Source organism: Pristiophorus japonicus, chromosome 9, assembly GCF_044704955.1.
Source record: "Pristiophorus japonicus isolate sPriJap1 chromosome 9, sPriJap1.hap1, whole genome shotgun sequence".
NCBI classification, from domain to species: Eukaryota; Metazoa; Chordata; class Chondrichthyes; family Pristiophoridae; genus Pristiophorus; species Pristiophorus japonicus.
Window position 1 is genome coordinate 38,891,162 of NC_091985.1, and position 24,226 is coordinate 38,915,387.

Below are 24,226 nucleotides of genomic sequence, written 5' to 3' on the forward strand. Positions count from 1 at the left end.
CAGGTTTCGCATACGCAGTCGGTTAGGCCCTGCCATATGCAGCTCTGCCAAACGATGCTACAATCTTGTTTACACTACTTGCCAAGTTCAGATTTTGCGATGATATCTGCTTTAAGTTTTTGTCCGTCATCATGAATGCCTGGGCAATCGTGATAGCCTTGCTCAAATCCAGCGTCTCCACCGCCAGTAGCTTACTCAGGATCACCTCGTGGTTGATGCCGATTACAAAGAAGTCCCGCAACATGTCTCCAATGCATTTTCGAATTTACACGGTCCAGCTAGACGTCTTCGGTTGGCAACGAATTCCGACACATCCTGGCCCTCAGAATGAACGTGCTTGTAGAATTGATATCGTGAGATGATGCTTTATTCTGGTTTGAGATGGTCACGTACCAGAGCACACAATTCCTTATAGTCTTTGTCCATTGGACTTGCGGGCGAGAAGATTCTTTATGAGTCCATAGATTTTCGGACCGCAAACCGTGAGGAAGACCGCCCTGCGCCTAACTGCTTCAGTGGGTTCCTCCATTTTGTTGGCCATGAAGTACTGGTCCAGACGAGCTACAAAATCTGCGCAGTCCTCTCCCTCCACAAATCTCTCCAGAATTCCAATTGTGCTCATTTTTGCATGCGAAGGTTCTTAAGTTACTTCATCGCCAAATGTTATGTATATAATAACTCGATAGACTGAATACTGTAAACTAAGAGGTACAAACCTGGCTCTGCTTTATTAGGGGCCCAAAGTGATTACATTACATGATGGCTTGCCGTTTATACCTGGGCCACACACACGTGTATACAGCCCGATGACCTCCGACAGTCGCGCCACCTGGTGGCTAGTAACCCCAAGCATATATGCATGACAGTCAGCACTGTTCAGACAGGAAGCAGCCATTATTCGTTCATTCAGCACCAGACTAGTGTGCCCGTCATCTTCACCGGCCCAAATCAGGATTGTAATTGGCTGTTTGGGGACAAGGGATATCCCCTGTACATTTGGCTGCTCACTCCCTACGGAACCCCAGGACAGCGCCAGAGCATGCCTACAATGATGCTCACTGTGCCACCAGGTGCATCATTGAACACTGCATAAGCATCCTTAAGCAGAGGTTCCGGTGCCTGGACCCCTCTGGTAGCACGTTGCAGTACTCTCCTCAATGGGTCTCCATAATCGTCATGGTCTGTTGCATGCTGCACAACCTGGCCATCATGAGGGGCTAGCCGCTGGAGGTCAAGCCAGCAGTACCACCTGAGGAGGAGGAACAGGAGGAGCAGGCAGCGCAGGAGGAGAAGGAGGAGGTGGCGTTGCAGGAGGCAGCACAGGAGGAGGAGGAGGCAGCGCAGGAGGAGGAGGAGGAAGATCCCCGTCGCCCCAGAGCTAGGAGACATCGACCCATCGCCACCCTGGAAGGACCGGGTGCAGACTGGCCAGCATCCTCCTGGGAGGGTGCGTCCTCACATATATGGAGGTGCCTGACACCTCCCCTGCAATCTCCCTCCATGCATTATGTACTGGCGGTCTGCCAGGTCTCCCAAGTCTCCCCATGTCAGGAAACAGTATTCTTCTTCTGTCCATCAATGTATCCAGCTCCATATCAGTAAACCTGTTGGCTCTCCTTGCACCTCTTACACCAGCCATCCTTCTAAACTCCTTCCCCCCTCAGGGCCTTGCTGGCCCTGGCTCATTAGAAACCTTTACCTGCATGCTGAATTTCTCAGTGGTGATTGTTGTATATGGAGAAAGAATCAGACTGAACACTGTGAGCTCAAAGTAAAGTGTGAACTTAATCTTTTATTGCAGGTCTCCAGAGTGCCTCTCCAACCTGTGAAGCCTCCTTAAATACCTGTGCTCCCAAGGGATTATGGGATCCCTTGGGACTCTAGGCGATGAGCTCTCTGGTGGCTGTACAGATTAAATACAAGTATACATATATAACAGTGATAACGCTCAAATTAAGACAGCCACACCGCTGAAAAATCCATTTTGGAAGTGTTCATTAGTGCTGGAACCTATTTGTTCACTTTTGGAGCTGAATATGGGGTGGCCCAGCTACTCAAAATGTTGGCGCTAATGGCCACAAAAAGGTGGGGGTGCACCAGCTTTCCAGCGGTACTGAATTTCGAGTCCAGTGCCTTTTTAAAATTGGCAGTGGCTGCTGCCAACGAAGACAAGGTAGATGCCCATGCATAGTTTCAGTGTTTCTTTTTGGTTGTTTGCTAAGAAAGTAATGTTGCCATCACAAAGAAAACACTTCCAGAGAGAAATGACAGGAGGGGCGGTGCAAAGCCATTGCTAATGCCGAACAGAGCCACATCAGGAAAAGAAAATGTGCACCAGTGCAACTCAGCAAACGTCAATTTTTATAAATATTCTTCTCCTTTCTCTTCACACGGAGCTCGCACTCTGCAACCCTCCCCCCTGCGAAATTATTATACATTAATACTTAAACCAACCCGCGATATAATTACATATTATTATTAAACCAACCTAGAGTCCCACAGATTTATGCGCCGAACGCTTCTGCGCAGCTTTTGGTCATTAGCAGCAGTCACTCTGTTTAACGTTCTTTGGCATTTGGTTTGTTTCTGTCATACTCGTTGGAGTTCAGAAGAATGAGAGGTGATCTTATCGAAACATATAAGATAATGAGGGGGCTTGACAAGGTGGATGCAGTGAGGATATTTCCACTCAAGGGGGAAACTAGACCGAGGGGGCATAGTCTCAGAATCAAATGGCCACCCATTTAAAACTGAGTTGAGGAGGAATTTCTTCTCTCAGAAGGTTGTAAATCTGTGGAATTATCTGCCCCAGAGAACTGTGGAGACTGGGTCATTGATTATATATAAGGCGGAGATAGACAGATTTTTAAGTGATAAGGGAATAAAGGGTTATGGGGAGCGGGCAGGGAAGTGGAGCTAAATCCATGATCAGATCAGCCATGGTCTTATTAAATGGCGGAGCAGGCTCAAGGGGCCAAAATGGATTACTCCTGCTCTATTTCTTATGTTCTTTTGTAGCCTACGAATGGCAAGTTTGTAAATTGTATTGGATATTTTGGTCATTGGTGGCTACTGTTACTAATGTGCAATGTTCAACAGGTATCAACTTCTCCATCCATAGAAGAGAAAGAAAGTATCCTTGGTGTTTACAATCAAGAAGGTGGAGGTCCTCGATGGAGCAGTATGGGAAGTGGGCACAGGGTCACAGTGCATTACGTTTTACAAGAAAGCAGTGGCTATATGGAGCCCACTCTGAGAATTCTGGCCATCCTGCATACTGTCATCTCCTTTTTCTGCATTATTGGCTATTACTGTTTAAAAGTAAGGCAATAGATATTTCTGATCATTGCAAATTCTTCTCAAAAAAATGTTTTGCTTCATTATACAGGTTATATGGACTGATTTTTGTAAATTGCGAATTGCTATACAAGAATCAAACTAAGATTCTAATTCAAGAATTTGAACATAACTTTATCTAACTTTCAATATCTAAACCCATTGTATTCACTTATATTAATTGAACAATTTAATTGTACTCAACTGTAAACTCTTTTTCAGTGAATTACTTTGCCTACTTTACAAAGTTTACCATTTTTACAGCCCAAGTTGTACAGTGGTCACCTGTGTTTTCATGAGACTGACTCTCATGGTTTCTGCAGTCTACAGCAGGTTAATGAATGATATTGGATCCCTAGGAATGATTATAAGGCAGTAATCTAATCAAACGGGTTCAGTCAACATAAACAAAATGATGTGAAAGCGAAGGTCAAACAGTTTAAAACCATGATCTGAAAACCAGCATGAGATTACCGTCTTGAAATCACAATTATTGGTCCATAGAATGAACTGTCAGGAGGGTTTTATTCCATTGTAGGTTTGTTTTCTGTGCCATTAGCAGATCTCACTACTCCCATGAGAAAATATTTACATGTAGGATTAACAAGTCTGATAGAATCACTGCACATTTATTAAGATATGATTTGTTTAGTTGCTTATCAGGAGATAACATGGTCAGTATATATTATACATTTCAGAAAACCTGCTACCTTAATGAAGAGTACATGCAATTCTCTGCGTGAGGTCCATTACTAGTATTTAGCTTCAGGTGGACATTGCCGTTTTATGACATACAACCAGGACTCTATGTGCTTCCATATTAACTATTCCATTGTATTTTTAATTATTAGTATTTTTTTTTAATTTGACGTTTACAACAGTCACTGGATAACATAGTTCACAGCAGTGAGATTCAGGAAGTCACTTTGAAATACTTCCAGGGTAATATATATTTTTTAAACATCAGAAATAATTATTAATGACTTTAACCCTTTGGATTATGGAAGGATTTTTAAAAATCCCTGCGTGCTGGTTACTTTGAGGGTACTTGTGACAAAACAAAATGCTACATTTTTATGTAAGAGTTAGCTGCATTTTGGCATTTTTCCATTCTGGCACTGTACATAATGGGCTAATAAAAAGCACAACCTGATTCATAGACGAATCTTCCAGCTCATGTTCTTATACTTTGTTGCAATTGCTGTTGGTTTGTCTGAAAATCAAGCATCCAATGGCAGGGCCAAGCTTCAATTCAAATTCAAACATTCTGCGTGATTTATTTAAATATGTCTTTAATTGGCAGCTCCTTTTGAATTTGACAGGCACTTATTAAAATTCATGAAGCCCTGGGTCACCATTTTGAAGGTATTTATCAGCCAATCTTTCTGAACTCGGATAGATTTAAAAAAAAAAGACAATCTTGTCTGGTAATTAGACAAGATAACTTCTGTAGTTGGTGAGAAAAGCACAAAAAACACTGCTTTAGAAGAGTTGTGGACAATTTATTCTTTTCTACTATTAAAAGAGTCAGCAAAGCTTAAACTTTACTGTAAAATATTGTATTACTGCTACTATTCACTTGTTCTCTTACTGCTTAACAAATTTGTTGAAGCCTAAAACTCAGTCTAATGTGGTGCTATTCTGACACCAGGACATTCTGAAGGCACAGGATATATCGAACTAATAGTTGAGACAGTCTGAAAATAGTCTTCTGTTCATCTCCTGAGGCCACTGCGATATTTTACTAAGATTTCAGGGCAAGAGAAAGTTCTCTTGAGGATGGAGGGAGCTCACACACACCTATTAAACCAGTCTGAAACACAGAGACCAAAAATACCCAGAATAAAAAAGGATTACAAAAAAAATGTAACTTTCCTGTCTTGGATATGTTGTGAAACCCAAGTGGATTGAAGTAACATAGATAGCTAAAACTGAAGTGCCCAGGTTTCTGACTGTATTCAAGTCAGATCGACTGTTTCACTAATAGCAACATGTTCCAAGCCAGACCAGTACACCTGAGGATGTTATTAGTATTAAATCCATTAGCAAAAATATATATTTAAAATGAACAGAAGTAAACATAAGGATATTAAAGATAATATTGATTTAGCTGTTTGATTGCGTCAGTCATTCTTTTAAATTAATGGGTTCACTCTAGCAAATAAAAATAATACCCCATCTATCATGGTACGTTGCACACCGCCTGCAAATGCTCATTTGCCCAAATCGCTATTATCTTTGCAGTGAACCCATCAAACCTTTAGGAGATGCCGATCTCTTGTATCTCATCAGTGAACTGCTATGGCTTTCTTGCATAACGTCATAAATCATTCTGTAGTTAAATCCACATCATCTGCATGCCCGACACGAGACTCCAAAAGCATGCGCTCTACTCAGAACTCCTACACGACAAGTGAGCCCCAGGTGGGCAGAGGACACCCTCAAAGCCTTCTCGATAAAGTGCAACAACCCCACCGGCACCTGGGAGTCCCTGGCCAAAGACCGCCCTAAGTGGAGAAAGGGCATCCAGGAGGGCGCTGAGCACCTCAAGTCTCGTTGCCGAGAGCATGCAGAAACCAAACGCAGACAGCGGAAGGAGCGTGCGGCAAATCAGATTCCCTACCCACCCTTTCCTTCAGCGACTGTCTGCCTCACCTGTGACAGAGACTGTAATTCCTGTATTGGACTGTTCAGTCCCCTGAGTACTCACTTTTGGAGTGGAAGCAACTCTTCCTCGATTTCGAGGGACTGCCTATGATGATGATGAGTTAAATGTTTACAAAAGAATCTACAAAATGATAGGTTGATGATCATAACTTTTGAGCTGTGACAAGCTTATCTACTTATTTCATTTGTAGGTCCCACTGGTTATTTTCAAGCGCGAGAAAGAGGTTGCCAGGAAGTTGGAGTTTGATGGGTTATACATCACAGAGCAACCTTCAGAGGATGACATCAAGGGACAGTGGGATAGGCTGGTTATAAACACACAGTGAGTAGCACTAAACATTGAGTTTTCTATGTAATTTTATAGATAGATGGATATATACTGGAAGGAAAGGGGATAAAGGAATACGAGAACAGGTTGAGCATATGGGATTAGGACCAATGCTGATGTGGAGGATCAACACCAATATGGACTGGTTAGGCCAAATAGTTTGTTTTAGGGTTGGTATTTCTGTGTAATTCTATGTAATCCTGCTACAAAGGTCTGACTGAAAAACTTAGCATTAGTTTAATAAAAACTGATATTAATATTGAGCCCGTGCCAGCAACTCAACAGTTATTGGAACAGGCTACCTGAACTGACCTGCAATGCATCATCAGATAATAAACATAGCATGGGGGGCGGGGGGGTTAAATATTTCTCTACAATAGTTTTACCACATTGTGTAACATATTGCTTTATATTCTTGTCTCTGTTGTTTTCAAGTCGTTGTTAAGCTTTTTATTTTAAATGAGTTAATGCCTGTGTTAAAATATTGCAGATGGGAATTTAACACAAATATGCAGACCAATGTGCTAAGAATAACACAAAGACTGAAACCTCAAAATCTTGGAACAGGATGGAAAATCCCATTCAGACCATATGCCTTTAGCATTGTTATGAATAAAATTAGTCTATCACAAAAATGTAGTGTTATAGTTTATTTAACTTTATAGCTAGTGGCCTAGAAATTGGGGATCACTGGAAACCTGCCCATAATGTTGGCAGTCAAGGATAACGGCCACTGGGCAAGGGAGCGCAGGCCGTACCGCCATTTTGGTACCCGTACTGCCTGCTAATTATCATCAGCGTGGCAGTGATTTGCCAGGCTAACGCGCTCTTTGCAATGCTAATCTCAGAAGGAGACTGTGTCTCCCGCTCACAGCGTCGGGAAGCGGGGAAAAAAGGAGCGACCCAAACAGTTACCGTTCGTGTTCCAAAAATATTAACAGCCACCCGATGTTTATCGATTTTTTTTTTTGTTTGTTTATGACATGAATGGAGATACAAGATTTTATCACAGATCATCTTCAAATCTTTGCAATGGAGTTCACCCATTGATTTACTCACCCACAAACACTGTAGGCCTCCCAGAAAGCTGCCAGAAAATGCAACCTCCCCCACCCCCCACACCGACACCGTTGAGTAAAAATTGAAAGTGTAAAAGCAGAACCTTGGCAAAGGAGGTGTTTGAAGTTCTGGCGTCCATCTTTGTAAGTCCTGTCAGGCACCTCATAGCTGTTCACACTGCTGAAAGACCTGTTAGCAACAGCAAATACTGGTGTGAAATAGCACGGGTGGCAATGCGATCTCTTGTCAGAGGCTTTCCTAAAACTTATGTACACCACTATATCGACCGCATTTCTCCCATGTACCATTTTTGTTGCCTCCTGAAAGAATTCAATGAGGTTTGTCAAGCGATCATCCCTTTTGAAGCCCCTGATGGTTACTTCTTAACAGTTTCCTCTTCATCCAGATACGTGAACATTTCATCCTTAATTAAACACTCTTTAAAACAAAAATTCCCTTCCACAGATGGCAAACTGTTACTACCCGGATTAGCTCTGGCACCCTTTTTAAAAGTGGGTACTGCATTGGCCACTCTCCAGTGCTCTGGCACACATCCACATCTTCAGCTGCTCCTGAGGTCTTCCCTCTTAAATGCTAATGAGTGCCCAAAGCAAGATGGCATTCTGTTTCAGCCTCTCCTGGCACTGTGCCCACATTGTCCTGGGACAGCAGCTGCCCAGGAAATTCAGCCTGTTTATTTTTATGTTATGAGAGACCCAGGGGATGTCATTAATAATAACTGTGTCTTCTCTTTCAGATCTTTCCCTTATAACTACTGGGACAAGTTTGTGAAGCGAAAGGTAAAGAGCAAGTTCAAACTTAAATTTTCTGTGCTTGTCTTTGATTCTGCGCACGCACTGGCGTAGATTTTGACTTTTGGAATCGCTCTGGTCGAACGCTTATTCGGGCTGTGAAGAGGCCGCCCATGATTTTGAGGCTCCAGCCTCACTTAATTTTATCCGGTGAGCTGCAAGGCACCAAACAGGTGTCGCCAGATCGAGGCCCGAAAATCAGGCCGGGGCAGCCGCCAGCAAGTTAAGAGCAGTAACAGCCTAGATCCTCCCTGCACCTCCAGGGCCGACAAAAGTAATCGAACACTTAGCTGTAGCAGCCCTCTTCACTTTCATTGCCCAGGGAACTGATCAGAAAGAAAGACTTGAATTTATACCGTGCCTTTCTCGACCCAGCGCACGTCTCAAAGCGCTGTACAACCAATGAAGTAATTTTGGAATGTAGTCATTGTTGTAGTGTGGGAAATGTGGCAGCCAATTTGCACAGAGCCAACTCCCACAAACATCAATGTGATAATGACTGGATAATCTATTTTTGTTATGTTGATTGAGGGATAAATATTGGCCAGGACACCGGGGATAACTCCCCTGCTCTTCTTCAAAATAGTGTCATGGGATCTTTTATGTCCACCTGAGAGACAAGACGGGGCCTCGGTTTAATGTCTCATCTGAAAGACGGCACTCGCTTAGCGCTGCACTGGAGTGTCAGCCTAGATTTTTGTGCTCAAGTCCCTGGAGTGGGATTTGAACCCAGAACCTTCTGACTCAGAGGCGAGTGTGCCACCCACTGAGCCATAAAGAGCAGGCTCGAAAGGCCATATGGCCTACTCCTATTTCTTATGTTCTACCCTATTTATGTCAAAGCACCACGAATTATGTATTAAAAGGGGCCTGGGGCATATCGCCTGAAGCAGGTGGGCACTTTTAAAATGGAGCTGGCCACATCGCTGGTGTTAAGGCGGCAGTAAGGCTACCGACCCCATTTTGAGGCCGATAACATCAAGCGAAGGCAGAGAAAATTGACCCCAGTAATTCTTATATGGTTGTTCACTTCTCTACTAATTTGAAACTTAACATCCAAATATGCCAGTTCATTCAAAGAATCTTAGTTTCAAAAACATTTATTTCAACATTATAACTTTCAAGCTATTAGTGGTGGTAATGTTTGATGAAAAAGTTTGAAACCAAGTAAATTCAGCTGATAGTAACTTTAAGGTAGAAATTACTCTCAGCAATGTTATTGTAGGATGCTTAACCAGCATTCATCAATTTCTTTGTTGAGCTACTTAACAGATGCATAAAACTGAATTATTTTAAACAAATTAAGGACTCTGTCAAATTAGCGGGCAGAGAAATTTGTTATCAGCAAGTTCAATATTTGTACAATGATGTTACCAATAGAAACGTCTGTCTTCATATCCATCTACATTGAGGCCAATGACTTCAGAATGCTACGTAATACTGCATTTAATAAGTGTTTTCATCAATATTCTCCCATTGAGAAGTCCATCTTCTTTAATCCTTGCCTCTCACTCTTTTATCTAATGCTACAATCCTTTTGTTAACTGTTCCTGCAGGTTATGGATAAGTACGGAGAATTCTATGGAAGGGATAGGATCAGCGAACTGCTGGGCATGGACAAAGCTGCTTTAGATTTCAGTGATGCACAGGAGAAGAAGAAACCCAAGAAAGATAACTCCTTCTCTGCAGTGTGAGTACTAATTACACCCAGCCTATGTATTGTGATGCAACCGTGCAAGTGTAAATCTCATGTGATCTACTTTCTTGAAGCGAGGTGAATTGGGAGGGGAGGATTCACGTTGGAGCATATGTGTTGAGGTCCAGTTGTAAAGAAGTTTTGTAAAAATCAAAGCCAACTGAAGGCCACAAGAGTCATGATTTGTATCAATGTGTCATTCAAAGGGAATCTGCCATGTTTTCCATCAATACAATAATCTTGTGTTTCTGCTGTTGTTTTAAAAAATGAGTGTCTTAACAGACACACAAACAGAGTGATGTTGGCAGCTGCAGTAGATTTAAGCTAGCTGAGTTCAGTGTATACTATTTATGTTCTGCAAGTGAGGGGAGTGCATTCTGTAATGCCTTAAATAAAGGCAATTACAAAGGTATGAAGGCAGAGTTGGCTAAAGTGGACTGGGAAAATAGATTAAAGGGTAAGACAGTAGATGAGCAGTGGCAAACATTTAAGGAGATATTTCATAACTCTCAGCAAAGATATATTCCAGTAAGAAAGAAAGACTCTAAGGGAAGAATGATCCATCCATGGCTAACTAAGGAAGTAAATTATGGTATCAAATTGAAAATAAAGGCATACAATTTTGCAAAGATTAGTGGAAGGCCAGAGGATTGGGAAATTTTTAGAAACCAGCAAAGGAGGATTAAAAAAATAATAAAAAGAGAAAGGATAGTTTATGAGAGTAAATTAGCAAGAAATATAAAAATAGAGAGTAAGACCTTCTACAGATATATAAAAAGGAAGAGAATAGTTAAAGTAAACGGTCTCTTAGAGTATGAGACTGAGGAATTCATAACGGGAAACAGTGAAATGGCAGAGACTTTGAACAAATATTTTGTATTGGTCTTCACAGTAGAAGACATGAAACGCATCCCAATAATTGATAATCAAGGGGCTATTGGGAGCTTAAAACAATCACTATCACTAGAGAAAAAGTATTAGGTAAATTAATTAAAGGTGGACAAGTTTCCTGGACCTGGTGGCTTGCATCCTCAGGTCTTAAAAGAAGTGGCTGCAGAGATAGTGAATGCATTGGTTGTAATCTACCAAAATTCCCTGGATTCTGGAGAGGTCCCAGCAGACTGGACAACTGCAAATGTAGCATCCCTATTTAAGAAAGGAGGGAGACAGAAAGCAGGAAACTATAGACCAGTTAGCCTAACATCAGTCATTGGGAAAATGCTGGAGTCCATTATTAAGGACATGGTAGCAGGACATTTAGAAAATTATAATCCAGTCAAGCAGAGTCAGCATAGTTTTATGAAAGGGAAATCATGTTTGACCAAAAGTGCTGGAGTTCTTTGAGGATGTAACGAGCAGGTGGATAAGGGGGGACCAGTAGGAGTCGTGTATTTAGACTTCCAGAAGGCATTCGATAAGGTGCCACATAAAAGGTTACTGCACAAGATAAGGGCTCACTGGGTTAGGGGTAATATATTAGCATGGATAGAGGATTGGCAAACTAACAGAAAATAGAGAGTCGGGATAACTGGGTCAGTTTCAGTTTGGCAAACTGTAACAAGTGGGGTGCCATAGGGATTGGTGCTGGGGCCTCAACTATTTACAATCTATATTAATGACATGGATGAAGGGACCAAGTGTCATGTAGCCAAATTTACTGATGATACAAAGATAGGTGGGAAAGCTAATTGTGTGGGGAACGCAAAGAATCTACACACAGATATAGATAGGCTTAGTGACTGGGCAAAAATCTGGCAGGGGCTCATATGCTCGACTACGTCATCGTCTGAGCAAGGGACTGCAAGGACGTGCGCATCACCCCCGCCATGACAGGAGCCGATGACTGCTGGATGGACCACCGCCTAATCCGCTCCGTCATCAACATCAACATAGCCCCAGAACAGCGACATCAACAGAAACAATGCCACAGGAAAATCAACGCTGGGGCACTCCCAAAGACCCAGTTAAGAAAGCCCTATACAGCCAGCACCTCACTGCCAACCTGGCGACCCTCAATGACCCCGAGACGTAGAGTTCCCACAGCGCCTGGTCTGCCCTCAAGGCCTTCATAACCAGCGCCTGCGAAGAGATGCTCGGTCATTCAACCAGGAAACTCCAAGACTGGTTTGATGAGAATGACCAGGAGATCCAGGAGCTAATAAGCCGCAACGCAAGGCATTTCTGAACTTAACAGCAGCAACCCAATTCGGGAGCAGCAAAGCAGCTCTACAGGCAGCTGAAGGCTGAGGTTCAACAAAAAACCCGCGACCTAAAGAATAGAAGGTGGGTGGTGAAAGCACAGGAGACCCAGCAGCTCGCTGACAACCATGACGTGCGAGGATTCTTCAGCACAGTCAAGACTATCTACGGCCCAAGCACCCAAGGCCCCACGCCACTGCTGGCCAAGAATGGAGAGGCACTCATTAAGGACACCGAAGCAGTCAGTGCCCGCTGGAAGGAGCACTTCAAAGATCTCCTTAACCGAGAATCTGTCTTCGACGCATCTGTCCTTGACTCCATCCTGCAGCATGCTACCCGCCAGCAAAACCCCAGCCCTGCATGCGGTAGAAAAGGCCATCCGTCAGCACAAGAATAACAAGGCAACAGGAGCACATTTAATCCCCGCCGAGGCACTAAAGTATGGCGGAGAAGCACTATTGGCTCGAATGCATGACCTCATCTCTCTTATCTGGAAGGAGAAAAGCATGCCAGGAGATCTCAGAGATGCCGTCATCGTGATCATCTTCAAAAAAGGGGACAGGTCTGACTGCAAACTACAAAGGAATCTCCCTGCTGTTGGCCACTGGAAAAGTCACCGCAAGAATCCTCCTCACTCGTCTTCTCCCTGTGGCTGAAGAGCTCTTTCCAGAGTCACAATGTGGATTCTGTCCACTTAATGGGGCTATGGAGGGTCCTCCTCCATTGCCCCCAAAAGTTTGTCACCATCCTCTGCCTGCTTCACAATGACATGCAAGCCGTGATCCTGACCATCGGATCCACCACAGACCCAATCATCGTCCGGATCGGGGTCAAGCAGGGCTGCATCATCGCACCAACGCTCTTCTCGATCTTCCTTGCTGCAATGCTTCATCTCACTCTCAACAATCTCCCCCCTGAAATGGAACTAACCTATAGAATCAATGGCTCCAGGCTAGATCCAAGGTCGTCCCGCCCTCTGACATCGAACTACAGTACTCAGACGACGCTTGCGTCTGCGTGCACGTTCAGAGGCCAAACTCCAAGCCATCGTCAACACCTTCACCGAGGAGTACAAAAGCATGGGCCTTACACTAAACATCCGTAAGACAAAGGTCCTCCACCAACCTAACCCCGCCTCACAGCACTGCCTTCCGGTCATCAAAATCCTTGGACAACGTGGACCATTTTCCATACCTCAGTGGCCTACAATCAGCAAGGGCAGGCATCGATGACGAGGTCCAACACTGCCTCCAGTGTGCCAGCGCAGCCTTCGGTCACCTGAGGAAAAGAGTGTTTGAAGACCTGGACCTCAAATCTGGCACCAAGCTTACAGTCTACAGAGCAGTAGTGATACCCGCCCTCCTATATAGCTCAGAGACGTGGACTATATACAGTAGACATCTCAAAGCGCTGGAGAGGTACCACCAGCATTGCCTCTGCAAGCTCCTGCAAATCCACTGGGAGGATAGACGCACCAGCTTCAGTGTTCTCGCTCAGGCCAACATCATCCGCATGCCCGACACGAGACTCCCAAAGCAAGCGCTCTACTTGGAGCTCTGACATGGGCAAGCGAGCCCCAGGTGGGCAGAGGAAACGTTTCAAGGACACCCTCAAAGCCTCCTTGATAAAGTGCAACATCCCCATCGGCACCTGGGAATCCCTGGCCCAAGACCGCCCAAAATGGAGGAAGAGCATCCGGTAGGGCGGTGGGCACCTTGAGTCTCGTTGCTAAGCGCATGTGGAAATCAATCGCAGACAGCATCCAGAGTGGGTGGCAAACCAGGCTTCCCACCCACCCTATCCTTCAACCACTGTCTGCCCCACTTGTGACAGAGACTGTAATTCCCACATTGGACTGTGCAGCCACCTGAGAACTCACTTTTAGTGTGGAAGTAAGTCTTCCTCGATTTCGAGGGACTGCGTATGATGATGATGAGTGGGAAAAAAATCTGACAGATGGAGTATAATATGGGAAAATGTGAGGTTATCCACTTTGGTAGGAAAAATAAAAAAGCAAATTATTGTTTAAATGGGGAGAGATTACAAAATGCTGAGATACAGCAGGATCAGGTGGTACTTGTGCATGAAACATAAAAAGTTAGTATGCAGGTACAGCAAGTAATTAGGAAGGCAAATGGAATGTTGGCCTTTATTGCAAGGGGGATAGAGTGTAAAAGTAGGGAAGTCCTGCTACAACTGTACAGGGCGTTGGTGAGACCACACCTGGAGTACTGTGTACGGTTTTGGTCTCCTTATTTAAGGAGGGATATACTTGCATTGGAGGCAGTTCAGAAAAGGTGCACGAGGTTGATTCCTGAGATGAAGGGGTTGTCTTATGAAGAATGGTTGAGCAGGTTGGGCTGATACTCATTGGAGTTTAGAAGAATGAGATGGGATCTTATTGAAACATATAAGATTCTGAAGGAACTTGACAGGCTAGATGCAGAGAGGATGTTTCCCCTCATGGTGGAGTCTAGAACTTAGGGGGCATAGTTTCAGAATGAGGGGTCGCCCACTTAAAATGGAAATGAGGAGGAATTTCTTCTCTCAGATGGTCGTGAATCTTTGGAATTTTCTTCCCCAGAGAGCTGTGGCGGCTGCGTCATTGAATTGATGTAAGGTGGAGATAGACAGATTTTTGAATGATAAGGGAGTCAAGGGATAAAGGGAGCGGGCAGGGAAGTGGAGTTGCAGCCAAGATCAGATCAGCGATGATCATACTAAGTGGCGGAACAGGCTGAAGGGGCCAAATGGCCATCTCCTGCTCCTATTTCTTATGTTCTTATGTTCTAATGGGGATCTTTTTGGTCGCAAGAGAGACTTTATTGGGATCAGTAAGTGAGATGCTTTTAAGAAGAGATGTAAGATTATTCAGGCAACAGGATTATGACAGAATTAGAGAGAAAGGGCTCTGCAAGGTAATAAAGTGATGCTGTGTATGGTTTGTTCTGTCACACTGGTGTCTCGTTTCCACAGGGAATGGTGCAAATAATGTCTCGAGGGCATTGGTGCACAGCCAACTGACTGATTTGGCACACAGGAATATGAGTAGGTCATTTAACCCCTCGAGCCTGTTGCACCATTCAATGGCTGATCTGTGACCTAACTCCAATACCTGTCTTTTCCCCATATCCCTTAATACCTTTGGTTAACAGAAAGCTCAGATTTAAAATTAACAATTGACCCAGTATGAACTGCCATTTGCGGAAGAGAGTTCCAAACCTCCACCATCCTTTGCGTCTAGAAGTGTTTCTTAACTTCTAGGGCCTGGCTCTAATTTTTAGACTATGCCCCCTAGTCCTAGATTCCCCAACCAGCAGAAATAGTTTCTCTCTATCTACCCTATCAGTTCCCCTTAATATCTTGAAAACTTTGATCAAATGACCCCTTAACCTTCTAAAATCCAGGGAATTCAACCCTAGTTTGTGTAATCTCACCTCGTAATTTAACCCTTGGAGTCTGGGTATCATTCTAATAAGTCTACGCTGCACTCCCTCCAAGGCCAGTATATCCTTCCTAATGTGTGGTACCCAGAGCTGATCACAGTACTCCAGGTGTGGTTTAACCAGGATTTTGCTTGGCTGTAGCATGACTTCTAACCCCTTGTATTCTATTCCTCTAGATATAAAGGCGTGTTCCATTAGCCTTTTTGATTATTTTCTGCACCTGTCCATGATATTTTATTGAGCTATGTACTTGCACCCCAAAGTCTCTTTGGACCTCCTACACTTCTAGATTTTCACCATTTAGAAAGTACTCTGATCTATCAATTTTAGGTCCAGTAGTGCAAAAGTTTAATTCACTGGTGATCTTCACAGCAATGGGATGAACCATGCATGCAGCAGAAATTACCAATGGGTCAGTCTGAAGGAGATGGCATAACTTTGTGGTAGCCTCAGTGGCAAAGATTAATCTCATCTGATTTATCCTGATATAGCTGTCTGGCCATCCAGTCATTCACTTGTTCTGTACGGACAAAAAAACTATAGAGAAAAAAATGTTAAATCAACTGACAAATGGTAAATTACAAGAAAAAATGATAAACTACTTGAAATAATCAATGCAGTCTGAACCAGAGCTGTAACTAGGTATTCATTTAAACTAGATTCGCTCCTGGTTAATTAATCCTCAGCATTTTTTTTTAACTTTCTGTAACAGCAAAAATGTTATCAATGTATTAGGTGGGAAATGGTTATGGATAAGGACAAGAATAGACCAGAAATAAAAGTCCTAATTTGGGGAAAAGCTAACTTTGCGAAGTTGAAGAGTGATTTGGCCACAGTGGACTGGAATTATCTACTTGAAGGTAAATCAGTGTCAGAACAGTGGGAGGCATTCAAGGTGGAGATCTGGAGGGCTCAGGCCAAACATGTGCCCTTAAAGAAAAAGGGTAGGGATAACAATTCTCGAGCCCCCATAGATTTCTAGAGGCTGACAGGGGAGGATAAAGAATAAAAGGGAAGTTTATGTCATATACCGACGGCTACCTACTGCAGAATCTTTGGAGGAATATAGAAAGTTCAGAGGTAAAATTGAAAAGGATATTAGGAATGTAAGAGAGAGCATGAAAAATTCTTGGCAAGTAAAATTAAGGAAAACCCAAAGATGTTCTATAAATATATTAAGAGCAAGAGGATAACTAAAGAAAGGTTAGGGCCTATTAGCGAGCAAGGGTAATCTTTGTGTGGAGGGGGAAGATATTGTTATGGTTCTCAATGAATATTTTGGGTCTGTTTTCACAAAGGAAAAGGGCAATGCAGATACTGCTATTGAAGAAGAGTATGAAATTCTGGATGAAATAAACATAGTGAGAGAGGAAGTATTAAGGGGTTTAGCAGCTTTGAAAGTAGATAAGTCCCCAGGCCCGGATGAAATGCATCCCAGGCTGTTGAGCGAAGTAAAAGAGGAAATAGCAGAGGCCTTGACCATCATTTTCCAGTCTTTTTTGTTTTTGGGCAGGGTGCCGGAGGACTGGAAGACTGATAATAGGGTACCCTTTTTTTAAAAAGGGAGAAAATGATAGGCCGAGTAATTACAGGTCTGTCAGCCTAACCTCAGTGGTGGGAAAATTATTGGAAAAAATCATGAAAGACAGGATAAATCTACATTTAGAAAGGCAAGGATTAATTAGGGACAGTCAGCATGGATTTGTTAAGGGAAGATCGTGTTTGACTAACCTAATTCAATATTTTGAGGAGGTAACCAGGAGGGTCGATGAGGGTAGTGCATATTGATATGTCCATACTATACACTATAAATGCACACGAGGTCCACACTTGAGAAAAGGTCACTCTGTGACCAGTTACCTTTATTACCAAGACCTCAAGTGATGAAAGTGGGTGGAGCTTCCCCTTTTATACCTGAAAGTCCAGGTTAGGAGTGTCTCCCACAAGTTCGCCCCTTGTGGTCAATGTTCTCAAGGTGGACAACTTAGGTCAGCTTATACATGGGTTACAATGATAGTTGAACACATGACATCACCTCCAAAGTCTTATTGGGATCACAGGTTAAGTCTTTCTGGTGGTTTATGCTCCCTTGTAGAGCGCCTGAGTTGGGGTTCCGGTTGTTGGGCGCCGGCCTGAGTGTCTGCTGTTTGCGGTGCCTCAGGCCTGTCCGGACTGCCCACAGTGACTGGGCTCTCTTCCACTTGGTTCCGGTGTTCGGTCACCTCTGGTGGAGTAAACTCTACGTCGCGTTCTTCCTCTGCTTCTTCTATGGGGTTGCTGAACCTCCTTTTAGTTTGATCCACGTGTTTGCGGCAGATTTGTCCATTGGTAAGTTTAACTACCAAAACCTTATTCCCCTCTTTGGCAATCACAGTGCCTGCAAGCCATTTGGACCCTGCAGCGTAATTAAGGACAAAAACAAGGTCATTGACATCAATACATCGCGCCCTCGCATTCCTGTCATGGTAGTCACATTGTGACTGACGCCTGCTCTCAACAATTTCTTTCATAGCAGGGTGTATAAGGGATAACCTGGTTTTGAACGTCCTTTTCATTAGCAGCTCTGCGGGTAGAACCCCTGTGAGCGAGTGTGGTTGGGATTTACTGGCCAACAGGAGGCGTGATAAGTGGCTTTGTAGGGAACCCTCTTGGATTCTGAGCATCCCCTGTTTGATTATCTGCACTGCTCGTTCCGCTTGGCCATTTGAGGCCGTTCTGACATGGTTGATTCCATTGCCTGCTGTGAAGTCCTGGAATTCAGTGCTTGTGAAGAACACGCCATTGTCGCTGACCAAGACATCCGGTAGACCATGGGCGGCGAACATTGCCCGTAAACTTTCTACCGTGGCAGAGGATGTGCTTGAATTTAAAATGGCACACTCAATCCATTTGGAGTAGGCGTCTACTACAACCAAAAACATTTTTCCCATGAAAGGACCTGCGTAGTCCACATGGATGTGTGACCATGGCTTGGCGGGCCAGGACCAGGGGCTAAGGGGGCTTCCCTGGGTGTGTTGCCCAGCTGAGCACACGTGTTGCACCTGCAAACACAAAGTTCCAGGTCTGCATCTATCCCTGGCCACCAAACGTGTGACCTAACAATTGCCTTCATCATGACAATGCCCGGGTGCTCATTGTGAAGTTCTCTGATAAACACCTCTCTGCCCATCTGGGGCATGACTACTCGGTTTCCCCACAGTAGGCAATCGGCCTGAATCGAGAGTTCATCCTTGCGACTATGAAACGGTTTAAATTCCTCAGGGCATGCCCCGTACGTCGCTGCCAGTCCCCATTCAGGACACATTTCTGAACTAAAGACAGTAGCGGGTCTTTATTTGTCCAGACTTTAATCTGACGGGCTGTCACGGGTGAGCCTTCGCTTTCGAAAGCTTCAACAGCCATGACCATCTCAGCATCATGCTCAATTGCCCCCTCAGTGATGGCTAGTGAGAGCCTGCTGAGTGCATCGGCGCAGTTTTCAGTGCCCGGTCTGTGCCGAATTGTGTAGTCATAGACGGCTAACGTGAGTGCCCACCTTTGTATGCGGGCCGATGCATTTGCATTTATGGCCTTGTTGTTGGCTAAAAGGGACGTTAGGGGTTTGTGATCTGTCTCCAGCTCAAATTTCCTGCCAAACAGGTACTGGTGCATTTTTTTTACTGCATATACACATGCTAGCGCTTCCTTTTCTACCATCCCGTAGCCCCTTTCTGCCTGGGACGGACTTCTGGAGGCATAAGCTACCGACTATAACTGACCATTGGCATTCACATGCTGCAACACACACCCAACCCCATAGGACGACGCACGCATCGCATGTTAAAACAAGTTTCTTACACGGGTCATATAACGTTAACAGTTTGTTGTAGCATAACAAATTGCATGCTCTATCAAAAGCTCTTTCCTGGCTGTCCCCCCAGACCCAATCGTGACCTTTGCGTAGGAGCACGTGTAGCGGCTCTTAACAGCGTGCTCAATTTGGGAAGAAAGTTACCAAAATAGTTCAGGAGCCCCAGGAACGAATGCAGTTCCGTCGTGTTACGGGGTCTGGGTGTTCTCTGGATCGCTTCCGTTTTGGGTGCATAGGTCTGATCCCGTCAGCTGCTACCCTCCTCCACAGGAATTCTACCTTTGGAGCTAAGACGACGCACTTCGCCTTTTTCAGTCGCAGCCCTACCCGGTCCAATCTGCGTAGCACCTCCTCCAGGTCGTGGAGGTGTTCTTCAGTATCGCGACCCGTGATGAGGATGTCGTCTTGAGAAACCATCATCCTTGGAATCGACTTGAGGAGGCTTTCCATATTTCGGTGAAAGATCGCAGCGGCCGAACGAATCCCGAACGGACATCTGTTGTACTCAAACAACCCCTTGTGTGTCGTGATGGTGGTCAGCTTCTTCGACTCACTCGCCAGCTCCTGGGTCATGTGAGCTGAGGTCAGGTCCAATTTTGAAAAAAGTTTGCCACCAGATAGCGTTGCAAAGAGGTCCTCCACTCTCGGTCGCGGGTACTGGTCTTGGAGTGACACCCGATTGATGGTGAGCTTGTAATCGCCACATATCCTGACCGACGCATCCACCTTGAGGACCGGCACGATCGGGCTCGCCCAGTCACTGAATTCGACTAGCGAGATGATGCCTTCCCTCAGCAAGCGGTCCAATTCGCCTTCTATCTTTTCCCGCATCACGTACGGCACCGCTCTGGCCTTGTGGTGTACTGGCCTGGCGTCTGGGTTTATGCGAATCACTACCTTGGCCCCCATGAAAGTGCCAATGCCGGGTTGAAATAATGAGCCAAATTTGTCCAGATCCTGTGAGCATGATGCTCGCTCCACAGAAGAAATTGCATTGACATCGACCCATTTCCAGTTCATGATAGCAAGCCAACTCCTCCCCAGTACTGCGGGACCATCCCCCGGGACAATTCAGAGTGGCAACCTGTTCTCTGAATCTTTGTGGGTCATGACTACCGTGGCGCTGCCAAGCACCGGAATTATCTCCTTTGTATATGTCCGTAGCTGTGCGTCAATCGGCAATAATTTTGGCCTCCTGGCCTTGGACACCCACAAACTTTCGAACTGTTTAATACTCATCAGAGACTGGCTGGCCCTCGTGTCTTGCTCCATTAATACTGGGATGCCATTGAGGAGCACTTCCATCATTATCGATGGCGTCCTGGTATATGAACTGCATATGTGCTCCACATGAACTCGCTGAACTTCAGCTTCCAGCGATTTCCTCCAGTATTCATTTGGCCTCGTAGGGCTTACATCGGGCCCGTCCTCCTCGTACATCAACCTGGCTGCAGGCTTCCTGCACATACGCGCCAAGTGACCGCTGACGTTGTAGTTTCTGCAGGTATATTTCTGATACCTGCAAGCTCTGGCTGGATGTCTGTCTCCACACCTCCAACATGAGCTGGAGGCCCCGTTGTTGGAAACAAAAGGTCCATTACCAGTCGATCGTCTCTGACTGTCTCTGTAACTGTCCTTAAGCGCAGCATTAACAGGTGTTGATGGCCCCATTACTGGCCGCATTGTCCATTGCGATGGCATGAATCGCCGTTCAGCTAGCCATTGTTTCTGTTGAATTCCCCCTTTGGGTTCGACCACATGCTGGGGCATGTCCGATTGCCCTTGTCTGCTGTGTTAACAATGTTGACTCCCTGGTCGTCTGCTGCATTTGAGCCAAGATTTTTGTCATACATCATTCTGGTCTCTTCCTCCCCTGAGATAAATGTCTGGGCTATCAGAGCCGCCGTTTCCAAGGTCAAGTCTTTGGTCTCAATCAGTTTCCTGAAAACCCTAGCGTGCCCGATGCCCTCAATAAAAAGTGTCTCACAGCATCTCCGCTCTGCATGCATCTGGGAACTTACATGGGTTCGCCAGTCGCCGGAGATCTGCCATGAAGTCTGGAACGCTTTGTCCTTCTCACCGCTGGTGCGTGTAAAACCGATGTCTCGCCATGTGCATGCTGCTCGCCGGTTTAAGGTGTTCCCCGATCAACTTACTGAGCTCTTCGAACATCTTGTCCGCCGGCTTCTCTGGTGCTAGAAGGTCCTTCATCAGGGAGTACGTTCTGGATCCACAAACCGTCAGGAGATGAGCCCTGCGTTTGTCGGCCGAATCCTGTCCCAACCATTCCTTAGTGACAAAACTTTGCTATAGTCTCTCAATAAAGTTGTCCCAATCATCACCAACACAGTACCTCTCTTCTGTGCTGCTAGGGCCATGCTCGCGTGGTTTAAATCCCGGTTTCTCATCGCCAATGATATATCCTTACTATACAGTATAAATGCACATGAGGCCCATATTTGAGAGAAGGTCACTCTGTGACCAGTTAACTTTATTACCAAGACCTCAAGTGATGAAGGTGGGTGGAGCTTCCCCTTTTATACCTGAAAGTCCAGGTTAGGAGTGTCTCCCACAAGTTCGCCCCTTGTGGTCAATGTTCTCAAGGTGTACAACTTAGGTCAGCTTATACATGGGTTACAATGATAGTTGAATACATGACACAAACAATGTAGTGTATATGGACTTTAGCAAAGCTTTTGATAAGGTCCCACATGTTAGACTGGTCATGAAGGTTAAAGCCCATGGAATCCAGGGCAAAATGGCAAGTTGAATCCAAAATTGGCTTAGAGGTAGGAAGCAAAGGGTAATGATTGATGGATGTTTTTGTGATTGGAAGGATGTTTCTAGTGGGGTTCTGCAAGGCTCAGTACTGGGTCCCTTGTTTTCTGTGATATGCATCAATGATCTAGATTTGAATATAGGGCGTATGATTAACAAGTTTGCAGATGACACTAAAATTGGCTTTGTGGTTGATAATGAAGAGGAAAGTCATAGACTACAGGAGGATATCAATCTACTAGTCAGATGAGCAGAACAGTGGCAAATGGAATTTAATTCGGAGAAATGTGAGGTAATGCACTTGGGGAGGGCTAATAAAGAAAGGGTATACACATTAAACAGTAGGCCACTTAAAAGTGTAGATGAACAAAGGGACCTTGGAGTGTTTGTCCACAGAACCCTGAAAGTAGGCCGGGTGGATAAGGTGGTTAAGAAGGCATACGAAATGCTTGCCTTTATTGGCCGAGGCATAGAACACAAGAGCAGGGAGGTTATGCTTAAATTGTATAATACTCTGGTGAGGCCACAGCTGCAGTACTGCATGCAGTTCTGGTCACCGTATTATAGGAAGGATGTGATTGCACTAGAGAGGGTGCAGAGGAGATTGACTAGGATGCTAGTAAATACTGGAATGGAGAAACTTAGCTACGAAGACAGATTTGATAGGCTGGGTTTATTCTCATTGGAACAGAGGAGGCTGAGAGGAGACCTCATTGAGGTATGTAAAATTTTGAAGGGCCCGGATATCGTGGATAGCAAGGGCCTATTGTCCTTGGTGGAGGGGTCAATTACAAGGGGGCATAGTTTTAAGGTGGTTGATGGAAGGTTTAGAGGGGATTTGAGGGGAGACTTCTTCACGCAGAGCATTGTGGGGGTCTGGAACTTACTGCCTGGAAGGGTGGTGGATGCAGAAACACTCACCACATTTAAAAGGTGCTTGGATGGGCACTTGAAGTGAAGTGCTGTAACCTGCAGGGTTACGGACCTAGAGCTGGTAAGTGGGATTAGACTGGCTAACCTCTTGTTGACTGGCGCAGATACGATGGTAAGTACTGCAGGGAATCGAATACGGCCAGAATGATCTCCTGGACTAGATTTGATCACAGGATGGGTCGGAGAGAAATTTTCCCAGATTGTTTTACCCAATTGACTTATTTTTAATCTGTTTTTTTTCCCTCTCCCAGGAGATCACATGGCTCCGGTTGGGGTGGAGTGTAGAATGTTGCGGTACAGGGGGTGTCGCAGTTGTGTGGGGTGGACTGGTTGGGCCGGATGCTCTTTACCTTTCCGCCATTGTTCATTGTTCATAGGTTTATATGTAACCTTCAGGGCTGCTGACTGAAGGCCGTGCAGCTCTTTGTCGGTCGGTGTGGGCACGATGGGCCGAAATGGCCTCCTTCTATGCTGTAGATTTCTATTTTCCTATGCAATCACAAACTTCTATCCTTGATTTCCCAGAATACGATCTCTGTGTCTGCTGCTCCCTGCAATATTTCAGTGAGCGAGTGGTCATTCTATGGCACAAGCTCCCTCGGGAGACGATGAAAGCAGTTAGTATCGATTCATTCAAATGCAAATTAGATGGATCTAGTTCAGAAAATAACATTTTGGGATACAGTATATGAGTAATTGGAGACATGAGTGATGGTGAGTGTAGCATGTTTGTGAGAGGAACAGGTGACTTTAGACCTCTGGTTCCCCAAGCTCTCCACCACTGGGGCTTTCTTCACATTATGTCTGGGTCTGTTGTAGACTAATTGATAATTGGTGTGCTTAGTCAATAACTCCATTATCATTATATCATGTAACTACCCGGATGGTAAAAGGCAAACTAGAATTCCTATGTTCCTAAACCATAGTTCATGTTCTGCAAAGTACCCAGAGTATTAAATAGTCAATGGGTTAATGGTTGGTAGAGGACAATTTCCCAATGGTGTAGCACTTCGGGTTGTTGGATATGTTTCAAAAGCTAATCTGCTTCCTGCTGTGGACCTCATTCTAAATATTAATAGTTTACACTGTCCTTCCATCTCTGCTATCAGCATTAGCATTCAG

At 44.7% G+C, this 24,226-nt stretch overlaps 1 protein-coding gene across 1 annotated transcript in view; it reads left to right on the plus strand.

Annotated features, from left to right (window-relative positions):
* The window catches only part of ryr2a (ryanodine receptor 2a (cardiac)), a 924,147-nt gene that overhangs the window by 816,312 nt on the left and 83,609 nt on the right, over positions 1-24,226 (plus strand). The window contains exons 93-96 of the mRNA XM_070890953.1: positions 3,100-3,321; positions 6,195-6,325; positions 8,148-8,190; positions 9,759-9,892. Of these exons, the coding sequence (XP_070747054.1) occupies positions 3,100-3,321; positions 6,195-6,325; positions 8,148-8,190; positions 9,759-9,892 (530 nt within the window). The remainder of the gene's footprint in view (positions 1-3,099; positions 3,322-6,194; positions 6,326-8,147; positions 8,191-9,758; positions 9,893-24,226) is intronic.